Source organism: Physella acuta, unplaced genomic scaffold (assembly GCF_028476545.2).
Source record: "Physella acuta isolate Inbredline_101_S28 unplaced genomic scaffold, ASM2847654v3 ptg000583l, whole genome shotgun sequence".
Classification (NCBI taxonomy): Eukaryota; Metazoa; Mollusca; class Gastropoda; family Physidae; genus Physella; species Physella acuta.
In genome coordinates, this window is record NW_026732102.1 from 116394 (window position 1) to 132557 (window position 16164).

General features: G+C 34.3%; 2 protein-coding genes and 1 long non-coding RNA gene across 6 annotated transcripts in view; 1 reads left to right on the forward strand and 2 right to left on the reverse strand.

Annotated features, from left to right (window-relative positions):
• Positions 1–746: 746 nt before the first annotated feature.
• LOC131947117 (uncharacterized) lies at positions 747–9365 on the reverse strand. 4 transcript variants are annotated; one of them, XM_059308223.1, is made up of 8 exons: positions 9176–9365; positions 5357–5837; positions 4334–4412; positions 3790–3809; positions 3492–3552; positions 3098–3263; positions 2665–2757; positions 747–1758 (listed from the first exon to the last, which is right to left on the reverse strand). In XM_059308223.1, exons 2-8 carry the CDS (start codon positions 5714–5716, stop codon positions 1572–1574), a joined length of 966 nt encoding a protein of 321 aa, XP_059164206.1. In that variant the 5' UTR covers positions 5717–5837; positions 9176–9365; the 3' UTR covers positions 747–1571. The 4 variants fall into 4 exon arrangements, with proteins under 4 accessions (XP_059164206.1, XP_059164205.1, XP_059164203.1 ...); XM_059308222.1 differs by having other exon boundaries at positions 9118–9365; XM_059308220.1 differs by having other exon boundaries at positions 4364–4412; positions 9099–9365.
• Positions 9366–12156: 2791 nt separating this feature from the next.
• LOC131947127 (uncharacterized) lies at positions 12157–15342 on the reverse strand. The gene is made up of 6 exons (XM_059308234.1): positions 15016–15342; positions 14131–14220; positions 13909–13984; positions 13513–13690; positions 12935–13024; positions 12157–12765 (listed from the first exon to the last, which is right to left on the reverse strand). Exons 1-6 carry the CDS (start codon positions 15340–15342, stop codon positions 12591–12593), a joined length of 936 nt encoding a protein of 311 aa, XP_059164217.1. The 3' UTR covers positions 12157–12590.
• A 107-nt stretch (positions 15343–15449) lies between these two features.
• The window catches only part of LOC131947129 (uncharacterized), a 33521-nt gene continuing 32806 nt past the window's right edge, over positions 15450–16164 (forward strand). The window contains exon 1 of the long non-coding RNA XR_009387838.1: positions 15450–15529. This is a non-coding gene — a long non-coding RNA (uncharacterized LOC131947129). The remainder of the gene's footprint in view (positions 15530–16164) is intronic.

Here is a 16164-nt window from a genome sequence, read left to right on the forward strand (position 1 = left end):
TGGGACCAAGTGTTAAGCTATAAGAGGTGGTATTGGTAGTGGTAAGCCCACAATGGTTGATAATGGTGTGAACAGATGAAGCCCTCTTACAGCAAACCCAAACACTCAGTGTCATTTAGTCAAACTGATGAAATAAAATGAAGAATTTAGCATTTCTTGTACTCAAGTTGAAGGCTCTAGATGCAAGGATTTCCACAGGGCTATTTCTTTCTCCCAGACTGCATTGCACTGTGTGATTTGGATATGGGGTCTTTTCAGTCGAGGAAAAACCAAAGCTCGTTTGGTAATGTCTGCCTGACATTGGGTACGCAAGAATGCATTCTACGGCTAGACCACAGCATCCCGTTTTAGAAACAACCAACAACCTTTTATCAATACCAACATTCTTTCCAGTGGTAGATAGTACAAATTTTGAAACCACATGAAATCTTGAACTTGTAGGCATGCATGCGCAAACCTAGTTATTATAGTACAAAAATATAGTGTACTTGTTTGTTTTTTATTTGAAACATCAATTTATTGATGTGTTGTACCTAATACCATTACCAAAACTGATCACTTCTATGTTACTGTTAATTGCAAAAGATAATTATTACAAAAATGATCTAAAAAATTATTTGGCAAATATTGAAGTAGTAATTATATTTTTAAAAATATTCATAATGTATATAACTTTTTGGTTACATTAATTTAAAATTAACCATAATTGGCTGTAATTTAAACAGAAAAACAATATGAAAACCGCCTTGTTTAAAAAAATATATTTTAATGTGGTCATTTTGTAAAAGGAATGATAATTGAAATTACAATTACATTATAACCAATTGGTATAAAATTACATCAGTTAATTAGGTTACAGCCAATTAACGACAATAAAGCAATATCTAAAATAAAATATTTTGCTGCAGGTATAAAAATCACACTCTAGCTACAATCCTTATCAATCAATACAAAAAGGATATGCCACCTGTTGTATGTGACAGAAGATTGTAATAAAATACTTCTAGACTTAAAGAAAAATAACTATTTACATTATACACAATATGGTACAAACATTTTAAAATTAATAGAAGAAATAATTGATCAATTAAATTTCAGAAAACCATTATGAAATCTTGTTGTGGTTGTAACAATTTAATGTTTTATGAAAGACGAAAAGTGTTTTACCGAGAATGAATTAATAACATAATCCAAACTGCCTGAAACTCAAGAGAATGTAAACAATTATTTTAAGCAGCAACATTTCCTTCCTAATATAAAACAAAAAATGCAAATACTATGGGACATTTCTGTGCCACAAGACAATCTATTTGCACACACAGCTAGTGCTGCTTTAATACAAATACCTTTTAAAAAATTATTTGTAAACATAGAAGGTTAAAGTAGAAGTCTTTCATATTTTAACTCAAAATTCAAAGGTGTAGTTAAGAGCTGTCACATTTTTGTATTAAATAATAAAACAATGAAAAACATGTTGTTAAAGACTTAATAATAACATCTAAATATTTTGAATTATAATCTTTGAGAAAGGTTTTTATCTGGTTCTGTCTTCAGTCCTAGCGTGACTTGTTTCAGCCTATCCTGGCCACACCAAAATAGGAATGTTCCGGCCTCATGGTATAGTTAACTCTATGGCAATGATCAGAGAAACTTACAAACAGTTCATCATTTTCTTTCAAGTGAAACACTCCCATCTGTAGCTTGGTATCAATAGCATGCAGAGATTCCCCCATTGTATTAGTATCATAAGAAGCGCCACTGTTGATTGAATAAATATTTAGTTATCAAGTTGTAGTCTAATAAAAGCAAATATTTTAACAAGAACTCTTCTGGAATGTAGAACAAATAAATAGCATTGTTCAGTGTTAGAGTACACAAATACTAAGATCTTGATTACATTTCCTTGGGATAAGGTTGTTGAATATTCCTTCGTCCACACTGCTGTAATGAGTCACTGACTCCACCCAGCTATGAGTCACTGACTCCACCCAGCTCTAATGAGTAACTGATTTGAGTCAGGGAAAGTGCTATCACAAGACAAGGTGAAAAAATAAACAGATGAACTCTACTTCATCTTTTCCTGAACCAATTGAATAACTTACTGTGCTCCAAAAAGTTAAGTATTGTAATCTGCTATTGGTTGATAAATTCGAACAAAGTCTCGAGTTCAAACCCACTGGCAGATAAATCTTGATCCCCTTCAACACTAATAATTAAGAACGAAGAAGAAGTAATCTGCTACCCCTCATAACAGCTTTGTAACTGTAAGGAAGTAAATCTACACAGCCCTATTTTACATAGTTCTTTGTATAAGTCAGTGTCATATACAATTAAAAGATTAATGAAAGTTTAAAAATCTAGAACTAAAATGTAAAGAAAATGGTTCCCAGAAAAATATGCAATCAGAAAACTGGGCAGCGGAAAACTGCGCAAACAGAAAAATGCACAAAAATAAACTAATTATACTCATATACTTTAATTTTGTCAAATTTTGTGGAAATTTGTTTTTATGCTACAATATACATATATTCACTCTTTGTTAATGTCTATAAATGCTTGATTTTTAGAAAAACAAAAATGCACTTGTGCACTTTTTTGTGCTCAGTTTTTTTGTAGTGCATTTTTCCGCTGCACATCTTTCTGGTCACCAAAGAAAATACCTACAGCTTATACTGTGTGATGAGACTCCTTAACAGCACCCTTTTCCTCTTCTCTGGCTCCTTCAAGATAGTTTGGTGGGCACAGTCCACTGGTTGGCTAGAATAAAGTTTCAATTTTTTGTTTCATGTACAACACTAATCTGTGGACGCTCAGTGTTTTTTGGGAAATTTGTTACATAAATCAAATCAAAAACAGGCCTAAAATTTTAAAATCTAACTCCTCTTTCCTTCCCTTTACACTCAGCGTGAAGTCACTTGCTACTGACCACAAAAATAAATTTTAAAAATAATTTTTAGGTGGTAATCTTATTTCAAATGTTATTGTAAGTGTAAAGGGATTTAATTTTTTAAGGTCTATTCGGAAGCTTGACTGTAAAACAGAGAAACTCTTCAATATGCACAAACAACTAAAATAAACAAAATAATCTAAAATTTACCTAATGTTTCCACTTTGTTGTCCATGTACGGCGACTTGTGAATACACAAGATAAGCGCCTCTTTCTTTGATGCGAATCTTTGATGCTGACCCAGTCCTAGGGTCCAAAACAATACCAAAACCAGTGCTCCACCTATGCTCTGCATAGTTCCAAATAAAATTTGATTCTGTATAAGAAAAATAAGGGCTTGTATAATGTTACTGAAAATCTCTTTTTTTTACATAGTTAAATAAGAACAAATCAATTCCATTTTAAAGTTTCAACTAAACATTATTTAAATTTTAATTTATAGCATTATAAACAATAAAGCAAGCTGTATATAGACCAACTTTATAAATCTCTGAAATATCCAATTTAATGTTATTAAATAATATTTATTAAAAACATCCTTTACCACTATCCATTATATTCTGTGAATCCCTGCCTTGCATATGGATGAACATTGCTGTAGGTCTCTGTTAACAGTGTTATATTTTATGTTAAGGTTTATGCATCATAATTATCACAATTATTGCAATGGTAGTAAATCACACATGGGGTTGTCGATAGAGCATATGGCTGCTAACTGCCCCTACCACCCCTCAATTCAACATAAACAGGGGTATTGAATTGATTGAACTGGTATGAACAACATGCAGTTTTTGGTATAAATTTGTTTTTTGGCAACAAGTTGAAAAACAAATGCTACTTACTTGAACATTTCTCTTGGATCCTGATTGGAAAAAAAAAAAACAAGTAAAAACAGTTATATTGATTGAATTAATTAAAACTATCATGTTTGAAAAACTTTCAAAATGTACTATTACCATTTATTAATATTAATAACCATTCAAATACTTTAAAATATATGTAGCAAACTCTAAGTAAAAAAAACAGTACAAGGGATATATATGTGGTATAGTTCATTTGTTTGTTTTGACTTTGTCATATAAAAGGGATTTTTTTGGTCAGCCTTTAATTTTTTTCAAGTAGGTTTATATTATGTAGTAACCAGTGCTGAGTGGATTTAAAGAGATTCAATGGAAAGTCTATGATCCAAACTAGAGACTTTCAGGTTAGTAGGCAAAATGTGCTTAACCTCTCAACCAAACCAACCATTCCTGGCTAAAGTCATATCATCTGATTATTATGGATTTTATGAGCCACTAATTATCACACCATGACAAACTAGAGCAGTTTAGATACTAGTTCTGGCGTTTTAAGCCAGTTAGCAATACAAGGCATGCAAGTATTCACCAAATTTTTTAGCCTTCTTTTCCCTCTTACTTCGTATGATCTGCCTGAAGTCCATAGAGTTAGACCCATCAAACAAAGCCTAAAATAAAATAAAAACAGAAATAATTAGGGTCAACTAAAACAAAAAAAAAGGCTTTTAAGTATTTACTAATGAAATTAGTCTAACTAAAAAAAACAATTTTAATTAAAATACATAGGCCTACTTATCTACTTGTAGGTCTATGTCTTACTTAGATTAGGCCTATTTGGGTAATCTATCATTTTGGGTTCGTAAAATCGCCCGCGGGTATTAATGTACGAAAACGTTACCTCATTGTCAAGGCTTTAATAGAAGTCTATTGTGATATGTTTGTCTCAAATATTATAGATAAATGAATAATAAACCTAAATCAATGGCTAAATATATCAATCTAGGCCAGAAATTAACTTTAAACAGCAGTGTCTGCGAGCAAGATTTGCTATATAAACAGCAGCCATTTGTAAAATAGAGTGGCTTCCCCCTGAATCTCACGCTATAACTTTGTAAAAATAAAACTTAAACAAGATGGCTGCTATAGTAAATGAGCATAGTTGCATCTGTTGGAAACATCGGTAGTCTTCATTTATTACTGAAAAAATTTAATTCAATTGTTTAAAAACAGGTAGATCTACATAAATGAAACAAGGAACCATTTTTGTATTTTAAAAAACTAAATCCTCCTCAAAATGTGAAATAATTATTAAAATTTAAGGAGTCACCTGTTTTTCACATTACAAGTCGCGGGCGATTTTACGTACCTAAACGATAGATAACCCTATTATTTTTTATTATTTGTATTAATTTAAATTAATACTATTAAATATTTAATTTTTGTATGTAGGCCTAGGTCTTTTTTTAGCCTTATAGAATTATTAGAATAGTCCTTATTTAAAATTATACTTATTATAGCCTTACTTATAGGCCCTATATTATATTAATATTATAAATTATAGGCCTATAGTCTAATTATATAAAAATATATTATAGGCTAGAGATAGATTTACCTGCTTTTCTTCAGAATGTTTTCCAAACTGATGTTCGTTTGTCGGCGCATTGTTGCCAAATTTCTTTTCTAAAACCTCTGCAAGTCGCTTTTCTACTTCAGCCTCGACTTTCGCCTCAAGCTTTTCCTCTAAAGCTTTCATGCATAATTGAAAATAGATCAGCATGCACACACATGCAATTATAATTATGACGGAGCAGCAAAAAATAACTGCAAATAATATAGGCAACAAGGACTTCCTCTTTTGTTTCTGAGTAAAGGTATAACAATGTTGATAAGGAATATAGTCATCGGGTTTTCCAACAGTAGGTTCCCTTTCCGGCATACAATCCTTATTTTTATTGCTCAAAAAAGGAATCATTTTTGTCAAAAGTTTTATAAGTTTTAGTTTCTTTTCTTTATCCAATAAAATAGCTTGGTTTTGATAGCTCAGTTTTGGCGTCTGCTGTATTTGAATGATTCTAGATCTATCGAACTTGAATCTAAATCAAAACAAATTATTTTGGATAAAACATTTGAAGCATAGATCTAGTAGATTAGATTTGTTGGAGCATGAAGTCAGAAAAGGTAAGAAAGCGTCTGTCAAATAATTTTAAATTTAAATAAATATTTTGAGATGTAGATTAGATCTCTAAGTAGGATCTACTATGAGTCTTAAAAGAGTAAGTTAGTAGAGAAAGTACTGACGTCACACCTCAGCCTACACCCCCCCCCCTCAAAATCGCTGTTGAATTTTTCTTAAAGCATCGATATTTTTCCAAAATCTTGTCAGAACTCCGTCAACATAGAGTATTTTGATCAATTCCTATTACTATTACAATTTATTAAAACAGTTTTCTAAAACGCGAAATAACGGCTAAAATTCGTTTTCTAACATGCTGTTTTATAATGCAAAAGTGTGACGTCCCATCATCAGACCCCCACCCCTCCCCCTCATCACACACCGTCACAAAATTACAGACCCCTTTCCTTCCCTATGGACGACCCCTAAGAGTAAGATAATATTAGTTAGACCTACTCTCAGAGGCGTAGCGAGGGGGGGGGGGGGCGGGGCGGGGGGTGCGGGCCGCACCGGGTGACACCATTTAGGGGGTTGACACCAAGGCAAAAAATAGCAAAATATATAGAGAAAAACTTGAGGTGGGGGGGGTGCAAATCGAAAGTTTGAGGAGGGGGGGGGGGGGGGCAAATAGAAAATTTGACCCCGGGAAAGGTCGCTACGCCTCTGGGGGTGACACCCGACCTCGCTACGCCACTGCCTACTCTACACTCTACTCTACTCTAGTCTAGATTAGATAGTTATTACTTAGTACTTAGTTAGTAGATAGTCTAGAATCTAGTCTTGACTCTATAATCTATCTAGATCTAGATTCCAGCCTAGTCTAGATTCTTAATCTCTAGATCAGTGTTTCTTCCAGGCATCACCCCCACCGAAGAGAGTCTACCGCCTCCTCCCCCCCCCCCCCCTTCCACACCCCCGAACGAGAAAATATATACTTTTAACAGTGTCTGAATAAAAGTCTTAAAGAAACACTGGACTCTACTGTCTACTCTAAGACCAAGCCTAAATCTAAGACTCTAACTCTAAGAGTAGTCTAAGACTTGTCTAAGAGTGCCTACTAAAAAGTCTAAGAGTCTATCTACTAGATCTATCTAGTATCTAGATTTCTAGATCTAAGCCGTCTACTAAGACTCTACGGCCGAGAACAGTCTAAAACTGCTAATTAACTACTCTAACTACTAGATCTAGTAGATCTTACTAACTAGATCTAGATTCTATCTGATTATAAAAAGAATTCATTCAATTAGAAATTTAATTTTAATTGCAAAAAAGAATAATTGTATTGGCATTGGCTAAGTTGGTTGAAACTGGCTGAGAGGGAAACGATCTTTATTGTTGACTCTGACCAAATACGTGTTGGTGGTTGTTTTTTAGCGCAATTTCCATACTGACAATTGCGATTATTAACTCGTTATTTCTGGATGGATGTGTGTCCGCAGCTTTAAGTCGTATCTCCTCCTCAACGAAGTAATATCGAGGACTAGTTCCAAAAGCAAATATGTTAAGTAAGTTCCGAGGATGATTGTGGGCCAAAAAAAGTCCCGGAATTCCTTCCTGGATTTCCCGGAAAAGCCAAAAAACCTCGAAAAAATGCAGTTTTTGGCCCATATCTCGGCAACCAGTTTTTACCTGTGTGTTTCTGAGTAGCCTTAAATAAAAAAAAAACGAAAGCTGAGAAAAAAGGAATTTAGATCTATATTTAGATTTAGATCTAATATTTTAAGAAATTATGTTATAAAATGAACACATGCCGAGAGATGAAGAACTACCTTTTTATTGTCACCAGTTTCTTTGAGTCTACCGATCCCCCCCCCCCCCCCTCCCCCCAACTTCCACCATCCCGGACGAAACAGAAAGAAGAATATAAATATAATTATAATTGAAATTATATAGATCTAGTTCTACCCCGACATTTCATGTGCGCCCCATAATCACCTGTTGATTAAAAAAAAATCGTTTTTTTTTTTTTTAAATGATTTTTAATTTACCGAAAATATTTATAGAAACAGTTACGTCCTATATTTAGAGAAGTTATACATAACCTCATAACTAAGGTTTATGTTTTTGATTTTTAACGCTACACAGAGCTCTATAAGAAAATAACTAATGTCACATGCGAGTTTTCTGAACCGATGTAGTAAAGTTGTAAATAAAAAAAAAAATGCCGGCGTTAACGGTCGATTAGGTAATGCCGCAATTTGTTGGGTTTTTTTTTTCTTGCCGGTATCGCTGTTAGTAGTGTCAAGGCCACGCCGGGGTTCAGAGTTAGTCGCTAAGTTAAAGTATGTGAAGGATTAACGACACTGGCTAAATATTAGCTGTGATTTCCTTAAGACAATCTGACATGTAGGCTACAACAAGAAAAGCGAACTGCAACTTTTTAATTTAACCTACATTTCTCTTGAATTTGAATTAGGCCTACTCAATGTGTAGGACAGTGTTTCTTTCAGACTTTTTTCTCCGGGGGGGGGGGGGTGGGGGGGGGGGTGGGGGGGGGGGTGGGCGGAGGACAATGATAAAAGTATTTTTATGTATATAAATTATTATTTCGTTCGGTGGTGTGCGGGGGAGGGGCGGGGTATGCATTCTTTGTGGGGGGGGGGGGCTCTCACGCCCCCCTAAGAGATACGTGAAAGCAACTCTGGTGTAGGACCTACTTGCACGTTTAGCGCGGCTACAATTACTAATGATTTGTCAATGCAATATATATTTTATACGCCTATGTATAGATCTATAGTTACATTTTAGTGGTTATTGCCGATAAATTCCTGATACTCAGCCGGCTTTGAACTTTTATTATAAAAATTAATACTTTTTACAAAGCATCTGTTAATAGCGCACACAAAAAGCCTCCATCCCTTCCCGATCAAAGCCATGCCTACGGTATGATCGATTCAATGAGAGAATAAGTTTCGATAGCCGAAGCATTGATTGCGCTTTAGATGACGATGAAACGTATATCTCCACATTAAACATTGTAATAGATGGTTTTAATGCATCGCTGCAAATTATTAATAATTGAAATAGCGTAGTTACAAATCATTACCATGCATATTTATCCTAGCCGTTTTTAAAAATGTTTAACTACATAAGTAATTGATTATGAGATGAGATGTACACATATAGTAAACGCTAAGCTGATTGTGTAGTTGCTTATTTAAATGTATAATTTAAACCTTACCTTAATTCAGAAATGTTACCTGGCCATATGATTCTACAAGCCGTATTACACCTAACTTGAATGAAACGAACCGTTACCGCAACTCCTACGTAAAGCATTGACAAGATTCAAATTCTCGAATTTAAATGTTGCTTCAAAAAGAAGCTAAAATATGAAATGTGTGTTTTATACATTATTTTAAAGGCTGTGTTGGTAATTCACCTTGAGTTAAACACCGCTAAATTAGTGTTCAAAAGTATTGTAAGCTTTTGCGCGCGCTGTTCCCATTGATTTTTAGAATTACTATTTTTAAACTGCATTATGAAGTTCTTCGCACTACACCACTAGAGTAGAGGGTGTGGCTTAAGTTAGGGGGCGGGTGTTATAATATGTCACTGTCAAAGCTGAAGGACATAAGTAAATCGCGTATTTTTGCGGCGCTATTATTCTCTTTAATCAGTGACATATTACTAGTGCTTGGAAAGTTAGTTTTCATCATGTGATACTTTGTATTCGGGTTTATCAAAGTAGGCCTAGTAATGTAACAAGCTGTATATAAAAGCTAGGGGCTTACAAGACCTACTACATCCGTGATTTTTTCCCAGGCACAACCTGCAAAAATGTAATAACTAGTTTGCAAAGTCGCATATTTTACAATAATTAACTCATTATTGGACGAGCAAAATCAAGTTAATATCCTATATTTTTTAAGTGTGACAAATACAGCTTATTTAGTGGACCCTATGATCATGTGTAAAGATTTTTATCATCACACTTATAACATGTCTAGGGGGGGGGGGGGGATAAAAACTCGCAACTAGTTAGTGTTACTTGAAAATATTTTCCCGCACGGAACTTGCATACTTAATGCGAGGTTGTTGTTGTTTTGTATATAGTATACATGTCGGAAGTGTAAGCGTGGTGTAATACACGATTAAATAGCTTTTGTAGTCAACAGTATCCAAACTATTTCGTTGTTTTTCTGGTATTGCTACCATAACCCTAACCACAGTTCTTATAAGCATTGACCATAATCCTAGCAGAAAAACAAAGCCCAACTCATGACGGATTTGATCTACGTCAAGTTTTTAAACTCTAAAGCCCCCGTACTTTTATATCACTTGCACCCATTTTGATACAAATTCAGCTAGATCTAGTCCTGCCAAATTAGTAAACTTACAAGCCATCTAGGAGACACACATGTAAAGCTGCATTTCAAACCAAACGGCTACTTTATTCAAACAATAAATTAAACCACACGGGCATTTAAAATTACAAGGATTAATCATTAATTAAAGATGCTTCAGATTAATATGACAGCAAGTTCAGAAATAATTATGTTGTTAAACCACATCAAAATATTACTTGCTTTAGTATTTGTTACTCTTCGTTTTCTACGTAACATAGGTTCAAAGTTCATGACCACACTGCCAATAACTCGAAGCTTTTCTTTCGAGCAAGCATGAATTCCCAGAACTACTTCTCGACTGTTCCACCTCTAACGAATATTTAGCCTAATTAATTTTTAGGCATACTCATGTTTCATTAACTTTTAACAGTTTTATTAGAACCACTGACTGAGATCTCTTTATTTTTCATCTTCAATTGTAGTTTGTTAGTGTTCAAGCCAATTTACAACATATCTCAAACCCATTCAAACACGTGTATCACATTAAACTATATCAATAAACATAGTTTATATACTGAATTAAGATGTGCGCATTCATTTGATCTGTAATTTTTCAAAGCATTTTTCTTCTAAATAGATGTGTGCGTATTTGTATATTGATTTTGTTCGAACATATCTTTATCGTCTTTTTCTATAATATTTACTATGCATGTCATGGGTTTGGAGGAAATAAACAAAGTAGCCCATGCTATAAACGTAGCAAACAAGACATTTGGGTGTCCACAATATGTGCTATGACAGTGGCCAATCGAGAGACACAGACAGCTATCTCAATTCATAGTCTTCTTCTTTTCCGTCCCTAATTCTAGTGTTGGAAGGGATTCCCTCTAACACAAGTATTACGTATCAACTTGTTTTGCGCCATATAGACTCCGGTTTCAGCCTGCTCTTCTTTTTTAAATTTGCCTCCAACAATGAACAAACTACAAGTCAGCAGTTGTTTGAACATGGAGTTGTCTCTTCCAGATGAGTGACTGACTCCCCAGCTATCGAGCTTCAACTGCCCGGGGGTTCGAACTCGCTACTTTTAGGTTCAGCAACCATGAACTTAACCGACTAGACCTCCACAATTGATAGTGGACACAGCTCCACTGTCAAGCCGGGTACTGGACGTTGGGGTACGAGTTTACCCTGCCTCTAGTGGGGTGGAAGATAAGCCTGGTCAGAACCAATACACTGTAATCAAACCGATACTCAAGCAAGCTTGTCAGAGTTTGATGAGGCTGGCTAATGAGAGACATCACTCGAGAAAGAAGAAAAGTAAGCACACATAGCACAGCCAGAGCCGCGGTGCTTCATTTGACCGGTGTCCCTATCTACAGACAACCACGTTCTAGGGAGCTGGCTCTTTAGAAAGAAAAGAGAATCTGTGCCGAAATCTTTTGCTTGATGAAAACGCAATACAGTAACCTAGCAATATGAATGTGTATGTTCAGAGCAATGAAGATTTTGTTTGCAATTATTAATGTGTATGTATCCACTTCAATATGTGTCAACCTTTAGAGCATAAACTGTTTCTATTATTGCAAATAGTTTTATATTTTAGTTTGAGTATTTCATTTTTGTTTAAAATGTACACCCGTTTCACTAGCATCGTGATTGTGCACTTGAAGGGAACTGTTGTTGCACGAAAAGAACAACATTGGATATTATGATGCATTGTTGTATATCAGAGACTGCAGCAAAATATGGCAAACACGTGCAAACAGTTAATACATCCTTTTGTTTTACCACTCGATATGTGTATTTCTATACCGGCAAGCTCATTATCTTTTTAAGAAATCGAAGGATAAACCCGATATGCCTACCCCTTTAATCTTTATCTTTTCTCAACGTGTTTCATCATTTCATTCTCCATCCATACTTAACAAAAATACAAATAGTTTAAAAATGAAAGCTTTATTCGACTTTACAAAATATGTGATGTATACAAAAACTACACAAGCATTAAATGTCACAAAGAATGTATATAATTATACACTGTCCATGTGCACAATACTTAAGCAAGTAAAAAAGTTGACTGATTCGGTTTTGTGTAAACATATAACTTAGTTTAAGACAATGTCGATAGCCAACCTAGCACTACACTAAACACGTTTTAAATTTACTATCTGTACATATATACAAAAACATGTAATCAAGCTGTGTAGCCATATTCGAATTTAAAATGTCTGAACATAACATTTAAAATTTTAATTCAAGATTACTCTAAAACTCTAATAAGCAATCAAATAGCATAAAACACAATAGATATGGTGCATTAAAAAATGTTCTGACTCGGTGCGGCTACAATCATACTACGGCGTCTTGTTTAGCTGGCATGGTTAACCAAGTTTCACGACGCCAAAATAAGAATGTTCAGGTGTCATGGTGTAGTCATGGTCATTGTCGCATGACTTGGAAGGGCGAACTCTCAGTGAGTTATCTTTTTTCAAATGGAAGATACCCATTTGTAGGTTTGTGTCTATTGGTTTTATCGAACTGTGTATGGAGTGAGCGCTAAAAGAAAATAATTATATTACAGTAATAGTTGTATGTCTTTAAAACTCATGTGTAAGACGTGTTAGGCTTAACACTAATTTAAATTAATTATTTAGTAAACAAAAGAAAACGTGTAATAATATGCAAGCTATAATTGCAGTAGTAATGATAGTGTGGTAAAACTTACGGCAACATTTGTGTTCTCAAACTTTTCAGTATCACCTTGTCTTCTGTGTTCGTTGTCAACACTGTTTCATGTGCACAGTCGATTGGAGGTCTGTCACATTTAAAAAAAACTGCTTTAGACACATGTTACAAGACACGTATTACAATACTAGACACTGGTTACTCCTAGAGACATCTATTACATAGTTAATTATGAGCTACACTGTAATCCGGAAGTTTGGATTCCCTCCCCCCCCCCCCCCCCCCCCCCACTGGATCGAGTCCACCCAGCTCTATTGGGTACCTGACTCGAGTCATCGGCTGGTTATATTGCTGGTATCACACAAACCGATAATTCCCTACCTGCCCTATGCACATATTGTGTCCTACTAATACACGACTAATTGTAACAGAATATTAACATAATCTGATTAATAGTAGCATAATATAAATATCATCTGATTTATGTTATCAGAATATAAACTGTCTGATTAATGGTAGCAGAATAGAAACATTGTCTGATTTATGTTAACAAAATAGAAACTCTGATGGTAGCATAATGTATAGAGTGAATCGATGTTGTGTACGTAGCCTGCCTACCTGAACAAGCTTTGTTGTTTTCCAACAACAGCAATCTGCGAGTACACCATGTACATTCCCGTCTTCGTAATCTTTATCATGTTGAACTCACCGACCTTTGAAGTTGGTATTGGTCTAACGCCAACCAAGTTTGCTTGTCCCAAATTTAAGTTGTTAGAATCCCAAATAAAATTGCGGTCTATAATAGAAATATTTCAAAGAATATAAAATGATTGTTTTCTTACGTTTGATGAGTCAGATTAAAACTGCTTATATACTAAGATTTAATTTACTAAAAATGATTTTATAATAATAATGCTGTTACAAAGACTTTTTTGAAAAATAAAGTCATGATAATGTTTATGTCATTCATTTACTTCATTTTTAATCAAAGGAAAAAAATAATAATTTACTAACCGACATCGTAAATCGTGTTCGAACTGTTTCTCCCAACCAGATGGATAAATTTGAATGTTTGCTTAGATTCCTTATCCTAAGTAACAGAAGTTCAAAGATTTATACAAATGGCATTACTTTATATACAAAAACTACAATGTGGTGTTTACCCATTCTAAATAAAGTATTCCAAATAACAGAGTAATGAAGCTCGTCCAAAGACAGTAATGGAAATTAGCTAACCTTATTCTTGTCTTCTTTTTTTGTAGGCGCTTTTCTCCTTATTCTATGATTTTCCTGCTTATTTAAATGTTGTGCTGATCCATAATTAATCTGAAAAGAAAATGTTAAGTTCAAAGCATTTCAATTCTTATGCACAAAGTCACGCACTAATTATATTTTTAAAAAATGTGTTTGAAAATTCACTTATTATAAAACTATCTAGTATTTTTTAGACCTGTATCAGTAAAGACGATAGTTTACCAGTTTCAGTGGTTATATTAACACCACTGTATTTAATGTATATTCATATTTAACATAAACTCTGGCAACATACCAGGGGAGGCTAATAGGAGAGAAACATACCGCCAACACATTTTTGTACTGATCTCCCTCTCAATAATCGACTTTCTAATTATTAAAGTTTGGTAATTAGGTCTAGAAATTGATTTATATGTCTTTCAACCATAGTATAATATGGCATAAACTTATGTATACTGGTACACGTGAGTGGCATTGAAAACAACGTGAAAGTAATTAGTGTTGTTAAATTACAAGCCATGACAAGCCAATAACGGTTGTTATTGTATTGTTTAAATAGTGTATATAGTTATAAATATGACACATTAGCATATATAATGTTAAAGCCCCATAGATAGATGATTAAATTTAGACTGTAGTTGATTTCTGTGATTTGTATTGTTGTCGATTTGTATGGGGCATGACAATTATTTTAGTTCTTCCTTTACAAAGCTTTAACTATCATCACTAGCTGTTTGTTCCAAACTTGTATTTTAAAACAATTTATTATCTATATATAAATGTACACATCTATATCTAAGTATTGTTATTCTGTAGGCATAATATTAAGTAATGATTTTAAACATAGAGTGTATGAGCTAAATTTACCTTTCTACTTCTGTTGTCTAATTCATTGAGGCCTTTCCTGCCTTCTAGGATAGATAATAGTCTTTCCTCTAGTCTGGCCTCTAATCTTTCTTCAATTATCTTCGTGCAGTAATACATATGTGCCACAAGAGCAACACCCACTACGGTGACAAGCACACAGTAGAAGAATGCATTGCACAACGGCGAGTGTGCTTTCTCCACATAGATAGTTCGGCTAGCACATCTGGATCCCCACCCAAGCGTTTCCGTGTTGGAAACATCTATTGTTGTTTTTGTGCGATTAAAGGCAGAGCCTTTGAAATTTTTCACGTACTGTTGATGACTCATTTCACGAATGACTAGGCTGTTACGTGTTTGTTTATCTACATAGAAGTAACCGCGAAGTGCACTAAACCATGTGTTTCCTGACTTGTGCTATTTTTTTCTATACACGCAGCTCTCCTGTTTGTTGACGTTTTTCCTCGTGCTCCAATGTGCAGTGGATATCGATCGAGATGATTTCTGTGACTATCAGGTAAAACACATGACATAAATTACATTGGAAGACACGATGCATATTACCATACACTATGCTTACTCTAACACATCCCTAATGTTACATTTTAAAACATTGCAAAACGGGATTTTTTTTTTAAAGTATAAATTCTTTAAATTATCTTACCTATAATTACATATGCAAAAACACAGTCCTTAGTTGCAATTCTTCCTTTACAAAGGAAGTCAGTTAACTATAAAACAAAACAAAAAATAAATCACATTATGCCTTTTACATACATAATCTGCATATAGTTTTAGTATTTCACGAATTAAAATTTCCTTTCTTTGAAACTTGCGGTGCACAAAAAACTAATGCAGCATTAACCTACTACAAAGCATACTCCAGTATGATTCAAAACCAGAATATGCCTAGCAACAGTAGATGACTGTGGGTAAAAAAAAAATCCGCACTCCTATCCGTGAAAGTGTAAATACTTAATATCTCGTGATATAATATCTCGTATGCACTCCAAAGATGACAAGAATCGGTATACAGCATTCATCATGACCACCGGTTGTGAAATCCATTTACAACCGAGCGTTATTTTTTTTTTTTAATATCGAATTCACTTGAAATGTCGCCCCTTGCATACTGTTCTATCCAATTGGCGG